Source organism: Eschrichtius robustus, chromosome 1 (genome assembly GCF_028021215.1).
Source record: "Eschrichtius robustus isolate mEscRob2 chromosome 1, mEscRob2.pri, whole genome shotgun sequence".
In the NCBI taxonomy this organism is placed as follows: domain Eukaryota; kingdom Metazoa; phylum Chordata; class Mammalia; order Artiodactyla; family Eschrichtiidae; genus Eschrichtius; species Eschrichtius robustus.
This window is the reverse complement of record NC_090824.1, coordinates 24,811,866-24,837,887: the sequence shown is the minus strand read 5'-3', so window position 1 is coordinate 24,837,887 and position 26,022 is coordinate 24,811,866. Positions and strand designations below refer to the sequence as shown.

At 46.5% G+C, this 26,022-nt stretch overlaps 1 protein-coding gene across 4 annotated transcripts in view; it reads left to right on the top strand.

Moving 5' to 3' along the window:
- The first annotated feature begins 4,994 nt into the window (after nucleotides 1-4,994).
- The window catches only part of NRXN3 (neurexin 3), a 1,618,670-nt gene continuing 1,597,642 nt past the window's right edge, over nucleotides 4,995-26,022 (top strand). For all 4 annotated transcript variants that reach the window (XM_068558635.1, XM_068558546.1, XM_068558806.1 and 1 more), the window contains exon 1: nucleotides 4,995-5,703. In XM_068558635.1, coding sequence (XP_068414736.1) covers nucleotides 4,995-5,703 — 709 coding nt within the window. The remainder of the gene's footprint in view (nucleotides 5,704-26,022) is intronic.

The following is a 26,022-nucleotide window of genomic DNA, read 5'->3' as shown; positions in this document are numbered from 1 at the left end:
TAAGCTGCATCTTACGGAGTAGACTGGACATAAGCAGCACGCTTTGGGTGTCACTGTCTCCCATCACCCCCAGATGGGACCATCTAGTTGCAGGAGGACAAGCTCAGGGCTCACACTGATTCTGCATTATGGTGAGTTGTATAATTATTTCATTACATATTACAATGTAATAATAATAGAAATAAAGTGCACAATAAATGTAATGCGCTTGAATCATCCCAAAACCATCCCCCCTGCCCCGGTCCGTGGAAAAATTGTCTTCCACGAAACCAGTCCCTGGTGCCAAAAGGTTAGGGACTGCTGTTCTAGAGGAAGAACTGGCAAGCCCAGTCTGAGGCATTGAGCACAGCAATCATCATGCCTTCCCACTGAGCGTGGTTCTAGACACAGGCCCCACTTTCCTCTGAGTCTGTCAAGGGGACAGAGGAGCTGTAGGGAGGGAGGTGGAAGGGCACATGGCAGCCAGATCTTCTGAGCTGTGCCGATGGCAAATAGCCCATGTGTCGGAGTTGTGTGAGGGCCCCGCTGCCTCCTAAGCAGCTGGATCGTGAGACGTTTGCAAAGATGTGAACCCCCCATAAGAAGTGTGCCATTTAATAATTATGTAAATTAGCTGGCAATTAGATAATGTCACTCACTTTCCCTCTCCTGCTGGATTCTCACACAGTAGACAAGCCTTTTGAGCTTCTGCACCAGTCTGGGCCCTCCATGTGGGCACTGGAGCCAACCACCTGCACGTGCGGCTGCCTGGGTCCTCCTGTGGCTCAGGAGAGGGTAGCAGTTGGCCTACCCGGTAGAGAGGGCTCCCGGGCTCCCATTTCCCATTTCTCGAGCCTCGCGCAGCCCTGCCAGAGGGTTAGAGAAGGCCAAACGGTAAATGCCTGGGGCAGCTGGCTCGAGGCCTGTGATATTAAATGCAAGGTCATCTCTAGCTTTTGGCTGGGCCACTGTGGCAATTTTCTAGAGGCCACGGGAATGTCCACAGTCCAAGAAAGAAATGGAAGGGCTTTAGGAGAGAATGTGGGCGGACCATGGGGTGTTGAGTCTAGATTAACCCAATTCTGGTGTTACCAGTCCTGAAATCAGATTCTACCCGGCGCCTGTGGGAGAGAAAGCTTGGTTTTCCTCAGTTAGCCTTTTTGACTCCCCAAGATGCGGGCAGGGGAATGTCAGTATCTCCAGTGCTGGTCCAGGCTGGAGGGGAGGACTGCCGATCTGATGGAGGGGGCTCAGCAGGCGGGATAGAGTGGTCACCCCAAAGCAGGCTGGGTAAATTCCCATGATCCTCCTCACAGCACGTGGTCCTGGGCGGCTTAGTTCTTAACTCGTGGGTTACCCCAGATCACTAGACATGGGTTGCTTTGTCCTGAGGGGTCATCTGAGGTGGGCATCCAGGGAAGTGTGGAGGCACAGGACTGCCGTCATTGTACAAAGCGGGGTGGTGTGGAGGCCACCGCGTGGGGCAGAAGTCAAATGATCCTCAGCAATGCTCTTCGGCTTCTGTTTTTACTGTTCATTCTTCCTGGACATGTTTCCTGAGCTCCCGCTCCATGCCAAGGCCCTGTGGCAGCACCAGGGTGAAGCAGTCCGTGCCCCCAGGGAGCTTCCCACGGAGCTTCCGGTGCCTGGACTCTTTATTGCTCTGCTTTATGTCTCTAAAGTACACTTTCCCCCACTGCTTTGTGATGCCCCTGAAGGCGAGAACCATGTCTTCCTCTGCTTAGATCCAGGAGTGGCTGGAAAAGATCGGAGCTCAGTACGTAGTTAGATTGAACTGAGCAAGTCATTTAATTTCTGCAGACACATAAGAGACTTGCAGGGGCCCAGAGGTGAGCTGACATCTAGACCAGTCTGAAAGCTTCTGGAGCTATCCACTTAGAGGGATTCCCATTTCCCTGCTCATCCATCTCACTGAGCCCTCCATCTGAATGTCCTTGCCTCCCACTGAGGGTCCCACTGGCTTTAGCCGTCTGAGCCTGGGCCTTGCCTTGAGCTGGACCCCTTGGTCTAAATGGGCCGGACAGGGAGTGCAGAGGGGGGTGCAGCAGCCAGGGTGGCGTCACTGAGAAAACACCTGCCCAAGCCTCTGGGGCTCACACACCGTGGGCTCCATCACATACCACGTGATTTTTACATTCCCAGATCATTAATGTTTCCTGGCTTGGGATACTCCTTTGGAGAGGCTTGTGCTTCGTGCTCACGCCTGCCTTGCTCCCCACTCTTCTAAATCAGATGCAGGATAGGGGGAGGGGACAGGGGAGCTGCTGTCCTTGGAGCACATTCCCTGAAAGTGGCCCCTTTTCAAAAATTTGATGAAAAAAATATGTAGACGTGGCAGATGTTAGGACCAGAAGAAGCCCTCTTTGGGGACAAGCATCTCCTCTCTCCCCTGGGATGTTGCCTTTTGCCTTGGTTGGCATAACTCACCTCGTACAACGATCACGTTCTTAGAGACTAGGTCATCACTCATTCTCTAGCTGCCTGATACCCACCTCTGGCTTCATGTCTTCCACTCACTCCACTCCAATAGCACCAGCCTCCTTGCTGTTCTTCAAACATACCAGCCTGCTCCAGGCTTAAGGCCTTTGCACTGACTACTACTTCTGGAACATTCTTCCCAGATATTTATGTGGCTAATTCTCTCACCCTCTTTGAAGACTTCCTTAAATCTCATCTTCTCAGACTCTGATTTGTGATGTTTGCCTATTTCCGTGGTGTAAATATTCCTAGCATAGTTGATTTCATGCTACCAAAGTGTCATCAACCAGCTCAGAAAGTTCTGAAATTTTAATGGTTGGTTCTCACATTCCGCATGAGTTGGCACCTCCACACTGCTGTGCCCATGTTCTAGTAAGCATCCCTTGCCCCCCTGGAGGTGCCCATGCCACACTTTGGGAAACACTGCATGGACAAGACCTTTTATACAGCAGAGGCTTTCCTTATGATGGGTTTAATCAGCCTCTTTTTGGTTAGGCTTGCTTGTTCAGGGGAAATAGGTGTTTGTTCCTGCTTAAGGGACAGTGTTTTCCTCTTCAAAGCAGGGGTAATAGCTAGCTTTGTTAATGTGGTCATCATAAAAATAGTGGACAGTGGTCTGACAGAGACCATGGTGAATTATCAAACATGCCTATTAATAGGCAGCAACTTGCATAGCTGTTGGAAATTGCACTCATTGCTCTCATGGGAACACAGAAGTCTCCACTCAGCTGTGTGGCCAGAGTCTGCTTTCAGAAACCAGATCACCCCCTTGACTGGGTGCTGGTGCATTTCCAATCAGTATAAAACACGCATAATATGCTCTAGGTCTGTGACATTCCTTAACTGTTCATTTGTTGTCCATTCTGCAGTTTTTTTAATTAAAAAAATGTGTTTTCATATGCTATCCCCACTTCACAGACATATGCACACTCACACGTACAGACACTTCTTCTCGTCCCTTCCTACCTAGAAATAAGGAAGGAAAGAAGGTAGTGTTTATTGTTCACCTACTATGTATGTAGCCTCATGCTAGAATCTTCCAATACATGATCTCATTGAATCTTCTCTCCAACCTTGGAAAAAGTCTTTTATTTTCTCTACTTTATAAATGAGGAAATAGAAACTCAAATAGATTAAGACATTTTCTCAAAGTTCCACATACAAGAACTAGGATTCACTCAGCCTTATTTATTTTTAAGGCTCTAAGCACATATTTTTTTCAATAAGACCTTTCCCCCCAACATTTAGTTAAGAGATGAGTGTTTGTGCTCATTACTCAACTTCTAATTTATTTTCACTGATTCCTATCAATATTTCTCTCAAAAATTTAAAGGTGAGGGTCTGTCTTAGGGTGCCTACACCAAACACTCGGTTGTCAAATTGAAAAAGAAGAATCTAAAAAAAAACAATGTCATTTTCATGTTCATGTCTTTTAATAGGTAAACGAGTTAAAATTGTACGTGTGTATATGAGTGTATAAAATGTTAGCACTTACCTTAAAAATAAATTTTGTCTAAGTGAACCTGTGATATGAATATTGTAAAGATGTACTGATATGGCTTTGGGGGGTTTATACTATTTTTGCACACGGAAAAACTGAGTGCATCATTAGGAACTGAGCTTGGGGTCCTGATGTGGCTCTGGAAGAAGCCGGGCCCTCCCTTCTGTTTGAAGCACCAAGCACTGTGGGAATCATGAGAATAGCCTGGCTCGCAGTCAGCACTCCATCAATATTTGTGAAATGGGATGCAGTCTTTTCCTGACACGTGGCCCTAATCTTTGTTTCCTTCTCCCCCACCCTCCCCTTCATCCTGCAGGTCTTTTCTCCGGAGTCCTGGGAGGCAGGTTATGGGCAGGACTGCCTCTGGCCTGCACCATGAAGCCTGAGCCTGCTTCCGCTCTGCCCCGGGCCCTGCTCTGCCTGAACACTCAGCTTCCGGCTGCTCCCTTCCCCGCAGCCCCCTGCTGCTAGGAGGTAGACCGTCAGGACTGTTCCTCGGCCTGTTTCTACCTTTCACCTGACTCACCTCAGTGCTTGCTCCTCTTCCATCACGGCCCCCCTGACCCCAGCCCTCTCCCCGGCCTCCCTGGCTGGGGTGTTTGGGGGTCCATTGGGAGGACGGCATTGTTGAAGGCTTCCACCCACCGTGCACTTTCTCCTCCTTGAATCGAGGCCTCCGGATCCACATGGATAGCTGAGATCTGGTCTCGGAGAAAGGCACTTTGCTTCTCACTCTGCACCCTCACTTTCTGCACCTGATTGTCCTCCTCTACTGCTGCCCTGTCTTTCCCCTCTTTATTGAATTTCTCGCTCGTGTGCCCATCTGCGACTGTCTTGTTCACTTTCCTCCTTCCTCCGCCTCTTGATCTTTGTGCGTGTGCCTCCGTCCCCTGGTGTGTTCTCTGTCCCCCACCCATCTCCTCTTCCTCTCTCCCTTCCACTGCAAAGGGGGATTTTCCCCCGAGGGCTGCTCCCCGCCTGTCTGCCCCTCCGGGGCTTGATCCCGGCAGCCACGATGAGCTTCACCGTGCACTCGGTTTTCTTCACCCTGAAGGTGAGCGTCCTGCTGGGGTCCCTGCTGGGGCTCTGCCTGGGCCTTGAGTTCATGGGCCTTCCTAACCAGTGGGCACGCTACCTCCGCTGGGATGCCAGCACGCGCAGTGACCTGAGCTTCCAGTTCAAGACCAATGTTTCCACGGGGCTGCTCCTCTACCTGGATGACGGCGGCGTTTGTGACTTCCTCTGCCTGTCCCTGGTGGATGGCCACGTGCAGCTCCGCTTCAGCATGGACTGTGCCGAGACCGCCGTGCTGTCCAGCAAACAGGTGAACGACAGCAGCTGGCACTTTCTCATGGTGAGCCGTGACCGCCTGCGTACTGTGCTGGTGCTTGATGGTGAGGGCCAGTCTGGGGAGCTGCAGCCCCAGCGGCCCTACATGGATGTGGTCAGTGACTTGTTCCTCGGCGGAGTCCCCGCAGACATACGACCTTCTGCTCTGACCCTTGATGGAGTACAGGCCATGGCCGGCTTCAAGGGATTAATCCTGGATCTCAAGTATGGCAACTCAGAGCCTCAGCTTCTGGGGAGCCAGGGTGTCCAGTTGGATGCCGAGGGACCCTGCGGTGAGCGTCCCTGTGAAAATGGTGGGATCTGCTTTCTCCTGGATGGCCACCCCACCTGTGACTGTTCTACCACCGGCTATGGTGGCAAGCTCTGCTCAGAAGGTAAGGCCCTCTTCCCTATCCCTCTGTCGCTAGAGGCCCACCCACTGGGTTGGGTAAGGACCAAGACCCCTGACGGAAACCAGCTCTGTCATTGAAGTGCATCTTTAGCTGCATGTCAGATTATTGCGTCCCTTTCCCTGAGGAGGTGGTAGAAATCCTTTGCTTGCTCTCAATGGAAAATCCATCAGAACTCAGCAGCAGAGAATCCTGACTACTCAACCATGGGCTCCTTACGCAAATATTTGGCTGTACTCAAAAAGCTAGATAGAGTAGACTACAGGATGTGTGTCCCAGCTGAGTTCCTTCCACCGCAGTGCAGCTTAGCAGGATGAGCCCAAGGTGAGAAGTCAGATAGAAATGGGCAAAGTGGTTATCTCTGTCTCTCCTGATCCCTTGAGAATTGGGCCCTTGGGGATAGACGAGAAACTCCCCATCACTTCTTCCTTATCGTCCCTAACATAAGGGATGCCTGTGCAGAGAAAAATGAGGGCAGATGGACTGCAGGTCCACACTTGGCCCTGCTGTAAATCCAGCCCTTCAGCTGTGCCCCTCCTCCTGCAATCTTACGGAAGGTGTCTACCAGGCGGACAGGGCATCTGGGGATGGGACTTCTCGCCTCCTAGGATTTTCCATGTGTGGTTCCTCTTTCCTGTGCTCTCCTCTCCTGGTGCAAGAAGGCACAGACAGGAGCACTGTCCAGCCAAGCCCCCAAGGGAGCTGGCAATACTCAGCATGGCCTTGGAGAACCTCCCAAGTTCAACTACAACTTCCCAGGGAGAGGGAAGGAGGGATTTATGCCCAGGGACTTAGGCTGCCCTCACCTTTTTCACCAAATTCTTACTATTTGGGATTAGGAGAAAAGTGGTCTAGACTTTACTCTGACAAATACTTAGATTCCAGATTCCTGGACTCACTAAAGGCCTAGATTTCAATACCTGTTGAAGTGACAAAGTGACCATATGGGTATGTGTGTTGGGAGGTTGGGATGAGGAAGAGGCAAGGGAGTTACATTTCCTCCTATCCTTTTTGCATTAAGCCCTCTATTTGTTTAGAGATGTTTGTGTCACCATCATCCCATGCTGGTCTCTTCATGGAGGTGGTGGAATGTGGCTCTCAGCCTTGGTAGCCCCTTAGGATCCCCCCGGGGGAATTAAAAGACTCTCACGCTACACCCCAGACCAATTCAATCAGAATCTCTAGGGGGCGGGGTTCAAGCATTTGTATATTTTTAAAGCTCCCCAGGTGATTCCATTGTGCAGCTAAAGTTGGAAACCAACAGGTCAAGGGAAGTCAGGTAGGTGCGGCCAGGTGAGTGTCTTAGTGCTGACTCCCATGATCTCTTCGTTCAGGTGATGCGCCACTGCCTTGGGATTTGTAATTAAAAACAGTGTCTGCAGGTGTTCCTCAAACTTTCCCAGAACCGCCCAATCCCTAAAGCAGGTTGTGGTTGATATGAATTTTAGCAACTAGTAGGTATTACAAATTTTTTTTAAAAATCAAAACAAAGTTTATTTCACAGGTGATACATGCTGGATACTAGGACACTTTGGAGGTCTTGTTGGGAGACTCCTTGTAGGTCAACTATGGGCTACCTCGAGTGCTTCTTTCCATTTTTGGGCTGGGCATCATACCTCCCTTCCTGTGGGTGGGCTGCAGGAGAGGGAGATGCAAGACATGCATCTCATCCTTTTTTGGCTTCTGTTTTTCCCCATTGAACCCACTGGAAGAAGGGATGGGGAAGAGGGGTAGAGGCAACACCAACCCACAAAGCCATTTTGGGACTGTGGTTACTGGAGCACTTATCACAAGCAGGTCCCTCCTGGAGCTGACTGCAGTTCCAAAGCTTCTTGGCTTTGGAGAAAGTTCTGCCTGAAGATGCTGACATGATCACTTGTTTTCTCCTTCGCCCAAAGGATCTGTTCTGTTCTCAGAATTTGCCTTGGAAGCCGGCATTCTTCCTTTCTAGGGACCAGAGTGTTTGCAAGTGTGTTGTTAACTTGCTGATTATCCCTGATTGCATTTTTTGTGTTTAAAAAGAACTCATTTCCTCTGGGCAGGTTTGGATCAGCACTTTTCTGCAGGAAGAATCTCTATACTGTATATGTATACAATTTCTTCTCTCTCTCTCTTTTTTTTTTCCCTTTGGTTCGGTTGTGTGTGTGTGTGTGTGTGTGTTTGAGGTCTCCAGAGGAATCTCTTCAGAGCAGATGATAGGCAGTCAATTTTTTAATAGCTAAATACAATAGGTATATTTTAATAATAGTTCTTTCTATAGGGTTCAGATCATCTCGTGGCTATGGACTGACACCTCTGTCTGTAGAAGGCAAACACACAGCATAGTTCATTATTCTCTTGATACATAATACAGTAAATAAACTGTGTAGTAACTAACACTTGGTTGGTTTGGAGCAGTGCAAAGTTTGAGGTGAGGATGGATGTTGGGGCAGATACCAGAATTTATTTTTGGTGACTTGAAGCCTGTTGATCCTGGTAATTGTCATTATGTCTAATCAATCACAAAAATGCATTTCAGGCTTTTAGAAAATACCCATTCTCTCCACACACAGTTAATTTTTAGAGTAAGCAGGGAAAACTCACCTGTAAAATATGAAGGGGAAAAAAATCACAGCTGCTAAGGGTCAAGCAGATCTGCATAAAACAAGATAAATAGCCTAAATAAATGCCTTCCCATTTTCCTAAAGATAGTGTAAAGTGGGTAGTGAGGATGCATCTATTCCCTCCTCTCTCCCCCATTTTAAATTGCAAATGTCACAGAACTGAATCCAGGAGACTTAGTCCCAGCAGCGGGTCCTGTGTACCAGGCATCTGATCGTCCCACTTTGCAGGATGGGCCGTGCCATTTGATTGTGTGAGGGCTTCACGCTTTAGCAGTTCAAGAGCAGGAAGAGCTGGGAAGGCTCCTGCAGCTTCAGATGGATGTGGTCGGGGCCTGTTGGAGGCGCTCTCTGCGGTCCATTAGCTTATAGCATGCTGGCAGTATTGATGTTTGCTCGGCCTGTCTGGCTTTCCATGCCTCAGTGGCTCCAAAATGCCTCCACGCTGCACCCCAGGAAGAACGCGCAGATGGGCCCATCTCTTCTCTTTGCTTTGGGCTATTTTGATCCCTCATTGGGTATCTTTTCTCCGTAAAACCCACAAGACACCGGAGATAGTTGCTGTGGGAGAGTTGGGTTTAGGGGGAAGAGCTATGGACACAGTATCTTCTGTTTCCTGAGGCAAAAGGCTATTAGCTCTGGCTGCAGACTGAACTCCATACAGCCTACTTGGGAAAACTTCATTCCAAGACTCCCAAACCAATTAATGGTCACATTGAACATTCTGGCACACGATGGAGGGAGAAGCGGTCCCAGATTTTTACTTCTAGGTGTGATGTTTATAAATAAAATGTTTGGGTTCTCAACTTCAGATTTGTTCCAGTTGACTTTTAATCTTTTAAACGACTTTAAAATGATGCATATCTGGTTTGGAGTATAGTCCAGCTGCGGTGGATCATATTCACCTGGCTTTTTCTGTTTAGTCCAGTCTGTCCTGTTTTGGGCATCCCTGAAGCTCTCTGGGCAATAAAGAGGTACCCCTAGCGCCCTCCAGAGAGCAGCCCCCTCATGGGTCATTGGGAGTTTGTCATTACCTTGAAATGAGTTTAAGCTTGATTGTTTATTTTTAAAACATCCTTAGTTATGAATGTGCAATTTCTCAACAATCTTATAGCCATGAAGAATTGATTCACTGCCAAGGTGTCTAAATTTCAGTACCAGTTTCTCTAAAGAGTTCATTTAGCATGAAGTCAGCCTGTTGCAGGTGGGGTGGAGCCAAGGAAAGATGGGGAAGCTTTCACAGGTTGATCTCTACTCTCAAATCTTAATACACGGGTCTACCTATGTCACATATCATTTGTATGTCCATGTTTTTAGGTTAATTCAGTGAAGAGACATGAGGTCCTCTTCAGCTGGCAAAAAAAAAAAAAGTTGGTTCATTGTCTGCTATCTTTTCCTGCTGACTTGGGCAGGTGTCCAGACCAAAAGCTGCTTGTTTTGAGTCTCAGCTGTTAAGTTTTCAGGTGTTGGGATCCTACAGTGAAGTACAGTTGTGGGTGTGGGTGATAGGGGCCAGTCTTATTACAAGCACGCTGTTGTGTGGTACCCACTGGCCTCCCATCCCCCATCCCTCCTGCTATCTGAAGCTGACATCCTACTCAGGTTGGTTTGATTGATGGCTCAACACGACTGCATAGCCTTGGTATGCCTTCCTGAAAGTGAATTTCAGTTCGTTTTCTTTTTACTGAGAATCTTGCCTCTCTTCCCCCATTTCTCAAAGCCAGAACTAGGACAGAAAGGTATTCCAAGAGAAGGTGCTTACCCCTGAGGCTTTACCAAGAGCCAAAGACATTGATGCTATAGTTAAGGTACCGATGATTGCCCCAGCTGGATCCTCCTGTTTTGGGCACTTGCGTAAAAATACAATCATTTCCCCTCCGCCTCCCCCTTGCGCCTCCCGCCAGAATACAAACGTGCCTTTGTTCCTAATCTAAGTCAACCCTGAATGGCCTAGGAGGGGGGCAGGGAGTAGTAAGTGATCAGGAGTAAAGGCTAGCTCCTTTCAGAATCCTTCCCCCTGGTGTGGAGAGACAGAAGCACAGAAGCAGGGAGGACTGCTGCTTCTGAGACTTAATTTCCCACCTGGTATTCGGGCTTTAGGACCAGCCCAGCTCTCCACCGGCCCAGCCAGCCAGCCAGCCAGCGGGGGCTGTCGCTAAACGAGCCTGAATAGGGGTCTGATTGCTCCTTTCTCCTCCTCTGCTTCTGATTACCCAGTGAGATTTCCTGGGTATGCTGTATGCTAAATGGCAGAGCAGCCGCCTGCCACTTGCTCCAATTATCCCTCTTTTAACTGCGAGGGAAGAGCAATTTTTTTTACTGCCCCCCCTCCCCCTCCACAATAGCATCTCTGCCTCCTTCAAAGAAATAAGACCCTTCTTCCTAGTCCCCCCTTCAGTGGGGTGAGAGCAGCCTTCTCCCTTCGCATAGCCTGCACACCAGCTGCTGGCTGCAAAGGAGGTGGGCCTTGGGTAATGCTTCGGTCCATATTCAGCAGCGTTGAGGGTCGGGCAGGCATTCTGCCAGAACCCTTCCAGTAGCAGTGAACTTGCATTTGCATTTGGTAATGAGACACCACAGGCCCAGCGCTGGGGGGCTAATCATCAAGTCCCCTATCTCTCTTTGCAGGCTGTCCCGGAGAGGTTTCCAGTTCCTGGAGCAGCTGCCCTCAGCTAGGTATTCTCCCTCCGTCACAGGGCAGAAGAGGTGGGGTGTGGGCTGTGCTTGGGGGATGGAACTAACGTGCCCTCCCCGATGATGACTCCTATTGCCCTGGAGTCACTGGCTCTGCTGTGAGTCCGGAACAGTGAGGCCCCAGAGGCGGAAGTGGAGTGAGAGAGGCTTTGGGGCAGGGCTCTGAAGGTCAGGTACCCTTCTTAGACAAAAATAATAATGATGTTATTATTACTATTATTAAGTACCACCATGTGCCTGACATCCTAGGTGCATTGTCTCATCTAATCCTCACAGCACTCCTGTGCAGCTGATATCATTAACTAGCCCTATTTTACAGATGAGGAAACTGAGGAGCAGAGAAATTTAAAACTTGAACGAGGTTTGGTGGTTAAGGACATGGCTTCTGGAGTGAAAAAGATCTGGACTTAAATCTAGGCTTGTCCACTTACACGTTGTCTGTCTTTGGAGAAGGTTTTGGAAGCTTCAGCATCCTCATCCGTAATAATAACAACAACGATAATAATAATAATAGCAGCTAACAATAATAATAACAACAAGAATAATAATAATAGCAGCTAACAGTCACGGGGCACTCACTCCATTCCTGCTCTGTATTAGCCCTTGTAACACTCAGAACCACTCTTGACACACTATTATTATTCTAATTTTGTAGATAAAGAAGCTGAGGGACAAAGGGTAAATAACTCCCCCAAGGTCACACAGCTCAGAAGAGGCAGGGCTGGAGTTTGTATCTAAACAGTCTGGCTTTAGAGTCCACACGCTTAACCACTGTGCTATCCTGCCTTGCAGCAAAGCAGGGATAACGAGAAGTCATACGTTAGGGAGTTGTTGAGAGCACGAAATGAGATCAAACGTATAAAATTATCAGCACAGTCTCTGGGAGAGAATGAGTCCTGATTCTGGGCTGTTAGCCGCCGGGTGGGTGTAAGAACGAATTATGTGTCGATTTGGTTTCATAGAAACCCTTTGAGCTACCCCCACCTCTGCCATTTTCCTTCATCCCAGTTTGAGAAGTGGCAGAGAGAAAAGGAGGGGAATTTCAGGAAAGTATAGAATCCAATCCCATCACCATTTTGCCCCTGCCTAAGAGCATGGGGTCACTGACAATGGTTGTGCCCTTTGGACCGTATTCAGAACTCTTTGCCTGCAACTGTGCAGTTCTGGTCCCCACAGCATCCCGATGAGGTAGGTAGGACAGGCCTTACCATCCCACTGAATAAGTGAGGAGACCCAGACTCAAGGTGCCGTTGGACTTGTGGGTAGACAGCATGAGGGCAAGCTTGGATGCTGCCTATTTGGCAGGTGGCTCTGGGACCCGAGAGCCCAGATCCTCAACATGGCATTTTATTTCTGCTCCTAGGCTCCCTTCATTAACACAAACGGCCTGTGTCTCCATCGTGAAACGGAGCATTCATTGCCTCCCTGGTTGCTGGTGATAAGCAAAATGTCAAACTCCTGGTGCAGGAGGTTATCAGCTTGGCCAGTCCCAGGAGCCTTGCTCCTCGCAGCCAGAGAGAAAGAGAGGATATGAGAGAATGAGAGAGAATGAATGAATGAATGAGTATTCAACTCCCACCCTCAAGACCCTGGTTTGAAATGAAGTGCCTGAGAATGGACCTGGGGGTCCCGAGGGAGTTGGAGCACGGCTCCCCTACACTGGAGCATTGCCGGACAGCACGACCTCTTCAGATTTACCTTTAGTTTCCCAGGTACCAGGAAGTGTCCAGCAGCCCACCCAGGGTTGGTGGTAAAAGGTGGAGCTCCTGGATTAATCTTTCACACTTCTTGCTCTCCTGCTGACTCTCTTCCCAGATAACAAAACCAAACTCCCTTTCTCTCTGTTTATTCTTCTCTTTTCCTTTGTGTGTGTGGGAGGGAGATTATTACAGAGGTGGATTTGCCACAAAACTAAACCTTTCGTGTATCTTCACTTGCATGGGCCCCTTCAAGGCCCCATGCCTAATACTGTATTGGTGATTTTTTTCTTAAGGAATCCCCAGTATCATAAGCTTCTGGTCCCCACCTCTGTGGCTCTGCCTCTGTTAAGACGGCTTGTTGCTGCCCAGTGACAGCAATGTTGCTCTGGGTGTATGAGTGATTCCCCAGTGACCGATGACCCTTCATCACAGACGCATTTCCCTTCACTTCATGACCAACAGGGCAGGAAGAGCCATGGAGAGGGAGTGTGGGAGGATGAAGGCATGTAGGGATATTGTTTGGGGAGGTGTGGTGGGAGCGGGGGACACCTAGGGTATACAGTGGGTAACGAGGACGTGTTTAGAAATGTTTGCTGTAGATTTAGAGGACCCGGCTGGTGTTTAAACAGAGGGAGCATCCTGGTCCCTCCTGAGGTTTCCCAGCTGAAGTTGGGATGCTTGGTTTGCCGTGGCTCACTGAGGGGCTGTGTTACAGGTGACAGGCTGTGGATGACAGAGGAGAGGGACAAAGCGTGGCTCTACAGGCCTGTCTCCGTGATCTGTGTGGGAACTGACAGTGCCAGTGGGTTGTCATTACAGGTGTTGTTCTCCAAAAACTGATGTCTTTGGGTGACTTATTTAAAAGCAATATGGGGGCTTCCCTGGTGGTGCAGTGGTTAAGAATCCGCCTGCCAATGCAGGGGACACAGGTTCGAGCCCTAGTCTGGGAAGATCCCACGTGCCACGGAGCAGCTAAGCCCGTGCGCCACAACTACTGAGCCTGCGCTCTAGAGCCCGCGGGCCACAACTGCTGAAGCCCGCGGGCCACAACTACTGAAGCCTGCGCACCTAGAGCCCGTGCTCCGCCACAAGAGAAGCCACCGCAATGCGAAGCCCGCCCACCGCAATGAAGAGTAGCCTCCACTCGCTGCAACTAGAGAAAGCCCGTGCGCAGCAACAAAGACCCAACACAGCCAAAAATAAATAAATGATTAATTAATTAAAAATAAAATAAAAGCAATATGGGGCCCCTTCAAATGTGTCATCATCTATATCCACTGTCAAACCTCCACTGCTGTCCACAATATTCCTACATAATGTATTTTACAAAGTTAAAAAAAAAGTTGTTTTTTTTTTTTTAATATCCAGGAACTAGTACCAGTAGCTTCTGAAAACAAATTGATCTCATACTCATCCAGCCAAAGTACCCAGCTCCACTCTGTGATAAAACTTACTTTGCATGCATGGGCCTAAAAATTGTGAATGCTCTCAGCTCTTCAAGGGGGAAATGCGGTTCTCTGGAAGGGTGTGCAAGGTCCCAAAGAGGGTGGGGAATGACAGAAAGGCAGGAACACAAGCTGTAGGCAACAGGAACTCCTGGTTTAAGCTGTGAAATGCATTTAAGATCCTTTCGGTTTTACCGAGGCTCTTATTTAAGTTCGGTATCTTTGCACCTAAGGAGACGGCTCTGGGGAGCTTTTCCTTCAAGTTTCTCCGTGAGACTGTACGCATCCAACCCTTTTCTGACATTTTGGCCTCTCGCCTGTGGACTTGGTTCTCCTGAAGTGGTCCTGTTTGCTGGTGCAAAGTCCTTAGGGGCCAGCGTCTTGACAGTCCCATGGTTGTTGGCAGTGTTAGGGCTGGTGTTTCCACTCTGGCAGGCAGGGCATTCCAGGCAATTCTATAACCTCTCCTCCAGCTATGACTGGAATAGAAAAAGTGCAGTAAGAGAGTGTACAGCTTGTATACTCAATACGTTGCTTTCAAATAAAAACGAGTACCCCATTGCAAGGAGGGATGAGCAAGGCTGAAATCACTTCTCTGTGATTCAAACAGTGGGAAAGGGCTCACCGAACACTCACGGTCTCTGCCTTCCTCTCATTCTCTCGGGCTTCTTTCCTCTCCAGAAGGGGTCCTGTCTCACATGGTTAGCCTTGGAGGGCTGAGGGAATGAGGAAGAGTGGGCCTGAGGGTGTTAGGCCTCTCACCCTTAGGATTCTGAAAGACTAATGATCATCCCCTAGCATATTTGCTTGATCTAGGTCAGGAAAGACAAGGCTGGAGTTTAGGCTGAGGCAACGTGCTGTGAGTTCTTCTTTTAAGGAGACACACTGAAATGCGGGGGGACTCTGGTGCTGTGGGAGAAATCCTCTGTGAGGGATGAAGTGCAGATCCTGTGACCCATGTAGAGGACAGTAAGACATTTATATCACCTTCTAGCCATGGCTTTGCTTGTGTAATGCACTGAAAACCAAGGTGCATGTTAAGAATCATGGGATAATATGTTTGGAGGGGCCTTTTTAAAAAAATTGAGGCATAATTGACATATTAGTTTCAGGTGTATAGCATAATATACAAATTCGATATTTGTATATATTGCAAAATGATCACCACAATAAGGCTAGTTCACATCCATCACCATACATAGTTACAGAATTTTTTTTCTTGTGATGAGAACTTTTAAGATCAGTTCTCTTAGCAACTTTTAAACATGCAATACAGTATTATCAGTAATATAGTCACCATGCTGTACATTACTGGAGGGGACTTTAAAGGTCATTGGGTCTAACTATTCATTTCCCATCCTCTTCTCCACTGTATAAGACATCTCTGCCCCACCCCCACCCCCCAAAAAACCCCTAGTCAACTGCAGTGGCAGGGGCTTGGCACTTTTCAGGGCATCCTGATGTATCTCTGATTATACTGAGTATCAGGGAGCTCTTCCTACATGAGGCCAAGGTCTGCTTCTCAGACACTTCCTCACTGGTCCTCATTCTGATTAAAGCAATCTGACCTTTGCGATGGGCCATGTGGGTGAGGGGGGTGGGTAGGTCATAACATTTCTGGATGATGCTTTGTAGGAATGAACCCTTGTGCAAAGTAAAATTCATAAGGGATTCTCTGATATAGCACTAACAGTATACACACCACTGAGTTATTTAGAATTGACTGCTTCTGATTAATCTTAAACAACATGGGAGGGATTGATGTGGGAAGAGATTCTGATGTAAGCAGGTGATTCATGCTCCAGTCATTTTGTTCCTGGGGAGCTTCTGAAAGATTCATGGTTAGCCCCATCTCTGGCTCTATTATCTGTGCCTCATTTCATCCCCCTAAGACGTCCCATCTTCCTCCATATTCAGCCAGCTTTTCAGCATCTCTGAATTTCCAAGGCACCCCCTGGAAATCTCTAATGGCAATAAGCAATAAGATGAGAAGTTCTAGAATGCTATGGAGTAGAGGAAAAGGGAATTGGATTGGACTTGCTTTACAAGTCCATCGTGGCAGCCAGGGTCAGACACCCCAACAGACATCAAGATTTTGCTAAAAAGCCTAGTATGATGCTTTAAAAAAAGATAAGGGTATGAGATGAAGAAGTATTGAGTAGCTATTCCTGGCAACTGGCCTTGGAAGCATATGCCCTATTCAAAAATGCTTCCTACTCTGCCAGGTTGCTTTGGGTATCCCATGTTTTTGGCACTGTTGGGAAGAAGTCTCCCAGGGAGAGGATTAGGCAGGGCTAGAAGATGTTGCTCCCACGTTGGCATGGACTGGAAACCCGCCAAGCAAATGCCCTCCTGCACCCTAACGGGGATGAGGCTATTCTTGGCTCTCAGCCACCTGCCCATTGACAGTCATTTTACTGACACTGCAGCAAAGAAAGGAGAATTTGTCTCATAATTCATGGTTTAAAATAGTTTACTTTTAAGAGCAAAGCCCACAGCCATCCTTTTGAGTCCAAGCATTAAAATATACTCAGAGTCACTGACTTCTACTGTGCAGTCCCATTGCCTAGCCGGGTTCTATGTACTGCATGCCCGTGCAGGGAAATGGGCATGACCATCTCACATAGTCATGTGGTAATTGCCACGTGGGAAGAAGATGATTGGGTTTTAGTTGCTGTGGGAACTTTGTTGTTTGCTCATCCTGATGTTGTTTTCAGCCTTGTGTTAATGCAGATTGGAGCTATTTTTTCCTTGTGTGGAATATATAACCAGTGGCTACGTTTTAATGTGTCTCGTGGCTCTATTCGGCTTTCACAACCTTAATGCAAGTTGCAGTAGCTCAGCTGAGTTTCCTGATTCCTTTTGCAGGAGTGTATGTGAGGAGGAACTCTCTTTGAGACCTGTAAGACATGAAACCATGGGAAGACTGTTTCCCTTTGTTAATTAATGTTCCAGGCTTGTATGCTAAATGGCATGTCTCTGGTATCTGACAGAAAGCAGGTGCTCGATAAATGTTTGTTGCCTTAATAAAGCACACTCTGTGTGTATGTGTGTGCATGCATTTCATGTTTTGTATGCATACCTATGCGTGTGCTCACTAACGTGTGATGGATGGATGCAGGTTCCCATCAAGAACGTGAGCTCAATAATGTCTGTTTAATACATTGATTACAGCTATGACTTGGACCACGGTGGCATGGGCCACCATTGGAAATACCTTGTTTTAATAGGAAAAGTGGCGTGTTTGCTGTGGGGCAGTTTTCACAGAATCTGTGTCAAACACGTGTACGTTCCACTTGGTTTGATCTAGTTGAAGATGAACTAGCAAGACTTTTTTTTGTTTGTTTATGAGCCAGTGGTTTCCTGTAACAATCGTAGACAGCAGCCAGCCTGGGACCATGTAAATGCTTGTGGAGTGGCTGTTTGAGGCAAGCACGTTGTTGTCACTGGAGATGGAGAGGCCCCATTAGCTTGTGTGGATTCCCTGGAGAAGAGGAGGCTCACTGGGGACAAGATAATTGTCCTCGGGTATCGGAAGAGCTGCCATGTAGAGGAGGGAGTGGATATCAGACTCTAGGGTTGAAGGGATCAGAGCTACAGAGGAGGATTTCTGATGCTTAGAGCTGTTGGGCCATTGAATGCACAGCGTTGCCAAGTCCTATTGCTGGGAGGGGTGCAGTAGGTGCTGGAGTGACACCTGTCAGAAGTGTGTGCTGGGGTGTACGTGCCTTCAAACCAAGGACTCCATGGTTCTGGGGGTCTCAGCAGCCAGGCCTACCCTTACGTTTGATCATGTACGTCCTCTGCAGTTCAGGGATGTGGAAAGATTATTCTCCAGATCAGTGGCCTTCAAAAAGGGGCACATGCAAAGACCACTTGGGGGGATATAGGAAGGAAACAATTAAAATGTATAGTTAACTTATATGCAAATTATTTATAAATAAATATACATCTCCCAGGAGAACATAGTAAAATTATTTTTCCTAATGGGGAGTTGGTTCAGAAAGCTTTGGAGGTCACTGATCAACACTCAGATCTACATTTATCTCTAATTGGTTATAGTTACTCGACCCCCAGGCTCACAGGTTTCAGGTAGAGGCTGATTCCCAAAGTGTTCTGGATGCCAGTGGGGTGTGTCTTCAGCTCTACTCTGTCTTCAGCTCTGTGTGTGGTGGTCTTGGTTGACCTGGCCAGGCGGCTTTGGAGGGTCCCATGGGAAGTTACTCCAGTGACACCTTCCTCTTTCAGAGGCCTCACTGTTTGGAATTATTGGTAAAATCTACTATCTCAGAGCTTTTTTCAGCATAAAAAAAATCATAGTGTTTGCTGGGGCAACTTTGGATTGTGTAAGAGAACAAAGTCTTTGAAGTATGTTCAAGCATTTGCAAAGCAGTCCTTGATGTATAATCATCTATTTGTTGAAATAGACCGTCTGTTTACTGGAATAAGTGCATTTTCTGACGTTCACTGAGTGAGTGCCTGTTGTCTACCAGTGTGGGCACTGCCCTTGGGGATCTTATGGTCTAGTTGGGAAGGCTGTCAGGCAAAGAGGTGTTGTACACATTAGAGCCGCTAAAATACCAGGTGGAATGTTTGTGGAGTAGCTCAAAAGGGAATGCTCCACCTGCTTGGGGTATGAGTGTGTGTGCTTAGGCTGGGAGCCAGGGGTTGGAGGACATCTTACAGTGGAAACTCTTAGGCTGGACTTGGAAGCTTTAGCTAGCAGACTGGGAGGAAAGGGCCCTCAGGGTAGCCCTATGAAACAGCAGGTGCTCTTGCCAGTAGTTTGCGGTGGTTAATGTGGCTGGATTAAAGGGTTGAGGCCCATGGAGGAGGAATATGAGGAGCACTGAGGTAGTGTGGGTCTTAAATGTTTGTAAGGATTTGGGACATTGTTTTTTCCTGCACCTGGGAGCCATTGGAAGCTTTTCAATTGAGTAGTGACCGTAAGATTTGAATTTTAGAAAGATGGCTCTGGGGCAGTTTGCATGACGGATTGGTTGGCAACTGGAAGGCCGAAAGCAGGGGGGCCAGGTAGAGGCTATTGTGTGGTTTTGGTGAGAGAAGAGTCAGTACTGGGGGAGTAGTGATGGAAGAAGGGCCAACTGCAGAGATGTTAAGAAGAGGCACTTAATAATTGGAAAGCAATGACCTTTAGTGGGTTTGGACTCAGGCTACCTGGCTCTGACACATACTAGTTGTGTAAACTTGGGCAAAGGACTTCACTTCTCTGTGTTTCAACTTAAATATTTGTGAAATGGGTGTAATAGTAGTGCCCACCATTTCAGATTGCTTTCAGGCTTCAGTGAGATATCACACATAGAATACTTAGAACAATGCTTGGCACACAGTGAGCATTCAGTGAATGTTAGCCATTATTACTAATTATTACTGATGATGATGGTGATGATTGAAAAGGGGAAAAAAGAACTTTGATAATATGCTCTTTTGGTTGTAGGTATAGCTAGGAAAGTCAGTGGGAGGAGCAGATTTGGGGTGAAGGTGGGAGAGGGGTAATAATAAATTTTGGTTTGTCCATGTCCCTCCCACCTTCTCTTCAGAAGCTGTAGGATACCTGCAGGGAGATGTTCAGAGGCAGGTGAGGGCAATGGTTGTGCTAGGGAGGAGGATGGGGCTGGGCAGATGTCAGGGTTGTTGTTGTAGGGGTGAGGGAAGGCTGGCACAGGAATGAGGTTGTCCAGGCAAGGAGTCTAACTGAGAGGAGAAGGAAGCTAAACTCAGAACCTTCCGGAACCTTAATATTTAGGATAGTAGAGGAAACGGAATCCACAAGATAGATTGAAACAGATTACCAGAGATAGAGAGGGAAACTAGGAACAAAGAAAAGTTCCTTCAAATTCTTTACTGGGCAATGAATGAAAAAATATACCTTCTCAACCTGGTTGAAGTTGGGGCATGCATTTGAATATAATAAAACAGCATCGAAAGATTATGTAATTTAGTTTTAAAAACTATTCACGTTGGTCTTTCTTCTGCCTTCAATTTAGTGAGATCTGTCCATTTGGGAAAATTTCTACAAATGGAAATTTAAGTCTCATATAGGGATGATGGACCTGAGGGTTTTGGATGTTCTGCTCATGAACATGCTAGAGTTTCTGGCTCCTAGAATGTTAGAATCTCATTGGAATCAAGAGCTCAAAGATCTGAAAGAAACAAACCCAGAAGAGTGAAGTGATTTGCCCAAGATCAGCAAGTTGGTGTTCTGATTTGTACTTCGTGTTTCTTTGAGACCATGTGAGCTAAACATAAAATGCCTTAGCTACATTTTTCTTGGAATTGGGCATTGCACTCTCAGGATACCAGCGGTGACACTCAGCTCAAAGCCACACACCTTCTCCTGGGCTTGGGGAAGAGATTCCTCTCACTCTGGCTCCTGGGAGCTGAAAGAGCAAGATCCCCTAAACTGGAGGTGCTAGAAGCCCCGGCTCAACAGCCAGGGATATAAGTACTGGTAATTAATTCACTGTGGTTTCTCTATCTCTGCCCAGGGTGGGGCGCTTGGAAAGGAAGCAAAATACTTTCTTAAGGAAATCAAGGCTCGGTTCTGGTTGCCTGCTTGCTGCCTTCCTCCTGTCTCCGACTCTCCGGGCCCCGGGGGTGGGGATCGTGTGTGTGTCCATGCTCCAAATGCTTGCTGTGCATCATGGTTTTCCAGGAATTTCAGGACACAGGAATTTTCGCCCAGCTGTGTTGTGCATTGCTGTTCAGCAATCTGAAGTTGCTTATCCAGCGTAACTCAGAATGGGGAGCCTGGGGAGGAGGGGGAACGCCTTCTAACATTTTTCAAAGCAGAAGAAATTGAGGTGTTAGGGGCCCAGCTGGCGTGTGATGAGAACCAAGAAATGGAGCATACGTGAGCATGCATGCTCACATGAAATCTCTTACAGAAACCCAGGGATGTTATTCGAAAGTACCTCTCCCACCCCCTACAACATGACACACTGACTGAGGGCCCACTGTATGTCAGGAGAAGCACTGGGGGTAGAGTGGTGAACAAGACAGTCATGGCTTCATGCTGCTTAATTAGCCAAGCAATAATCAAGTGATGGATGCTTTGAAAGGAGAAGGATAACATAACAGTGGTCTCTGTGCTTTCAGGAGTCCCTCTTCACGCCTGGCAGAGCAAAGACTCTGTGAAGTTCAGGGGTGTGATTAAGACACTCCAAGGAATTACAGGAGGTCCAGGGCTTTTTCTGGACCCAGTGCTCAGGCCGGCTCTCCTAGCCTGAGTCTCCCGGCCAAGGATCACAGGTGAAGTCAGTGGATTTAGGGCTGAGTTTAGCTTTATGCCCCGTTCTAGTCATTCTTACTGAGTATGGCCTCAGTGATGCCAACTGTAATATCATGGAAATTGTATGATTTATCAGCTGTCTATTTTGATTGACTAAATTTAATAACAATGGTGATGATGAACTAATTCTCATGAAGTGCTTTCTATGTGCCAGGCACTGAGCTAAGTGCTTTCAAATGTGACTTCCTTTGATTTTCCCAGTCACTCTCACCAAGGAGGTTCTATTGTTTTTCTGGTTTTCTAAACCAGGGAACAAGGTTGAAAAGAGAAAGCAATCTATCTGCCTAAGACATGAGTCTGGGCAGTTGGATGATCTGCAGTTTGAGTTCTTATCGCCTCACTCTGTCCCCTCTTCAACCTGGCACTGAACGGTGGCTTCTGTGGCCATTGAAGACCCAATTCCGTGCTCTGCTGGCCCAACTGGGGTGCCTCTAGCATGCAGGGGCACTGCCTTTCTTCTCTTCACTAACCTGTCTTCTGACTTCTCCCCCTCCTGCACATGACTGACTTTGATCCCAATTCAGGCACATGTTGCAAAGAGGGACGTAAAAACTGTCCTGGAATTCCCCCTCCCACCTCTCCCCGAGCCTTTATCCTTGGTGTCTTATTTCATCCCGTGAGCTCTAAATGAACCATGAACTACTTGCACTGGAATCCCATATTTTCTCAGTCTTTTATAACCCACGGTCTCCAAGTCAGTTTCTTGTTAGCATAGTCCCTCTATCTAAGAGGCCTTGGTCAAGCTTTGGTGGAAATCTTTTGCTTGTATTAAGCTGTAAAATGAATATTGTTACGATTTGCATATCCAACCCCAGCACATACATTTTTATCACCCTCCCCCATCTTGAACATCACAATCCAACCTTCTTCTTTCATGAAACTGTGACTTAAAGAAGCAAGGTAACTTACAATAGGCCACTCAGCTGGCAAGTGGCCAGGGGACTGGGGCTAGAGCCCAGGAATCCTCACTCTGAGTCTAGCACCCATTCCCCTACATCACGCTCAGAAAAGAGAATCGATTGATTCAGAAGAACACTGATTGCCAAGCACAATCCATGGTGATCAAAACAGCTGTGCCGCCTGTCTTCATGGAGCTTACAAATTAGAGCTACGGAAAACATAAACCAATACATGTACAATTACAATGGTGATGAGTGCTGCAGATGGAAAGAACAGGATGAGGGGAGATCTAGTGAGAAAAAGGGTGTCACTTCTCTGAGGAGCGACATCTAAAGATGAGGAGGAACAGAGAGAAAGCAATGGAGAGGGGCTGCGTACGTGCATTGTCACCTGTTCAGTTTAAGGACAAGGTTGATCCGTCTAATATCCATGGCAGGAACTATGTCTTTTACTTTTATGTATTTGTTTGGGATATGGTTGATGGGTAATACAGATGGAGGGGTGGATGGATAAAGAACTGTCTGGGGCTGGGGAGGGAAGCCTTCAGTGTGACAGCAGGAGGAGAGCTGATCTTGTCTAGTAAGTGGGCATAAACCTGGACATCTCCACCCAGAGTTCAGAATCCTACCGGGGAGGATTTGGGAATAGAATCTCTCTCTAAAGGAAGCTCTGTGTGGAGAAGGTGAAGATGAAAGGCTGCTGGAACAAGAAATCCACAGTGAATGTCATTTGCCGCCAACCTAGAGAGACTTGTTCCTCTAAGAGCCGTACAGCGTGAGTCCCACCCACAGCCCAGAGATCAGCTCATGCATTTCCAGTAGCTCCCCTTTCTTCCTAGAACTTACATTCTTGCTCCCTGCCCTCCCAGGTCCTCCCGCCTGCCACATGTGTTTTCTTGGTAGGTGAAGAGGTAGAGGGGGTTGCCCTGATCAATCCACGCTTTTTAGCTGTTGTTACCAGGCTCATTTATTTATTTATTTATTATTTATTTTTAACATCTTTATTGGAGTATACTTGCTTTACAGTGGTGTGTTAGTTTCTGCTCTATAACAAAGTGAATCAGCTATACATATACATACATCCGCATATCTCCTCCCTCCTGCGTCCCCCTCCCACCCTCCCTATCCCACCCCTCTAGGTGGTCACAAAGCACCGAGCTGATCTCCCCGTGCCATGCAGCTGCTTCCTGTTAGCTATCTATTTTACATTTGATAGTGTATATACGTCCATGCCACTCTCTCACTTCGTCCCAGTTTACCCTTCCCCCTCCCCATGTCCTCAAGTCCATTCTCTAGTCTGCGTCTTTATACCTGTCCTGCCCCTAGGATCTTCAGAGCCATTTTTTTTTTTAGATTCCGTATATATGTGTTAGCATACGGTATTTGTTTTTCTCTTTCTGACTTACTTCACTCTGTATGACAGACTCTAGGTCCATCCACCTCACTACAAATAACTCAATTTCGTTTCTTTTTATGGTTGAGTAGTATTCCATTGTGTATATGTGCCACATCTTCTTTATCCATTCATCCGATGATGGACACTTAGGTTGCTTCCATGTCCTGGCTATTGTAAATAGAGCTGCAGTGAACAGTTTGGTACATGGCTCTTTTTGAATTATGCTTTTCTCAGGGTATATGCCCAGTAGTGGGATTGCTGGGTCGTATGGTAGTTCTATTTTTAGTTTTTTAAGGAACCTCCATACTCTTCTCCATAGTGGCTGTATCAATTTACATTCCTACCAGCAGTGCAAGAGGGTTCCCTTTTCTCCACACCCTCTCTAGCATTTATTGTTTGTAGATTTTTTTGATGATGGCCATTCTGACCGGTGCGAGGTGGTACCTCATTGTAGTTTTGATTTGCATTTCTCTAATGATTAGTGATGTTGAGCATCGTTTCATGTGTTTGTTGGCAATCTGTATATCTTCTTTGGAGAAATGTCTATTTAGGTCTTCTGCCCGTTTTTGGATTGGGTTGTTTGTTTTTTGGATATTGAGCTGCATGAGCTGCTTGTATATTTTGGAGATTAATCCTTTGTCAGTTGCTTCATTTGCAAATATTTTCTCCCATTCTGAGGGTTGTCTATTCGTCTTGTTTATGTTTTCCTTTGCTGTGCAAAAGCTTTTAAGTTTCATTAGGTCCCATTTGTTTATTTTTGTTTTTATTTCCATTTCTCTAGGAGGTGGGTCAAAAAGGATCTTGCTGTGATTTATGTCAAAGAGTGTTCTGCCTATGTTTTCCTCTAAGGGTTTTATAGTGTACCAGGGGCATTTATATTCCAGAACATCTAAAGAATTTTCAGCTTGGAGTAGTAGGGGTACAATCTGAGGCTGGGAATCAGCTTGATCCTAAATGGCTTATGCTTCCTGGGTTTTAGGCTAACATTTATTGAACGCTTACTAGTGTTTTAGGCTCTGTGTGAGTAGCTTTATCTTTTGTTACCATTTTACGAGTGAGAAGACTGAACTGCAGAGAGACTACCCATCTGCCCTCTGCCCAGTGGTACAAAAGACACACAAAAGAACTAGAATGAAATTTTATAATTCTTCAGGAAAACGAGAAAAATAAACATAATGTAGAAGTTTATTGTAAAGACACATTCAATTTTTTTTTTAAATTCTGAAATTATGCCTTTTTATTTTTGGGGTGTTAAAATGCCTTTTCTTTTTAAGAAACTGTGGTAATACAAAGTGTCATTTTCAGGTTTTTGTTCTTTCTTGGAAAAATGATAATATAATTATCCATTGTTAGTTTCTAAAATTGCTTTAAATTGCTTGAAGTATGAGTATATAAAATCTATTAGTGTGAGAACCATTCTTGCAGGGAATAGCTGGTTCCCATGCTATTTTCTTCCTAGGAGTAAACTGTTTGTATAATTTTCTTCACTTTCTATTCTGATTTTTTATCAGAAAAAAATTGCACCTGGATAGGACCACTGAGATTATATAACTTATTTTTCTTCAGCATTTATCAAGATGTTTTGATTGCACAATTTGACCCTGAGAACTTTTAACTCTATGTCAATATAATCAGGATTATACAAACACTAAAACAGTTTTATTAAGGGGGTGTTTTTTAGAAGCAAATGATGTAGGGCTCATGTAATTCCTCAATCCATTTTTTTTCAGCATAGTTAAACCATTTCTTAATTTTCCAATTCATTTTTATTTCACTGAATTATTTTTAACAAGATCAGTTCTGCTCCACGTGCCTTCTGTAGTGAAGATTTGATTCATCGATCAGTTATTTTTTTGTGTGCTTATCTAATTTTGCCCACGTAGCTTCTACCATTGTGACCACTCTTTTGTGGTCATTATTTCTACTATATCCAATTTTCTCACGTCAGATTCGCTAGTCTAAATTTTGTCAAGAATGTTTGATTCTTCCTTCAGTTTTTCAGTCAATGACAAATTTTACCATGTGCATTTTTAGCCACTGTCAGTTCCATTTTGTGTTGAGTTTTTTCTGACAGGTCTAATTTTTTTCCAGGTCAATTTTTGCAGTTCATAGAACCATATCTTCTTCCTACAACTAAAATCAGTCTCTTTCCTGACAGATTTTTAATTTTTTAAAGCAGTTCCAAAACATACTTGAGGGGTCATAACATCAGGGTCAAAATATCCTGTGTCATTTATAGAGACCAGTGACCTAGATGA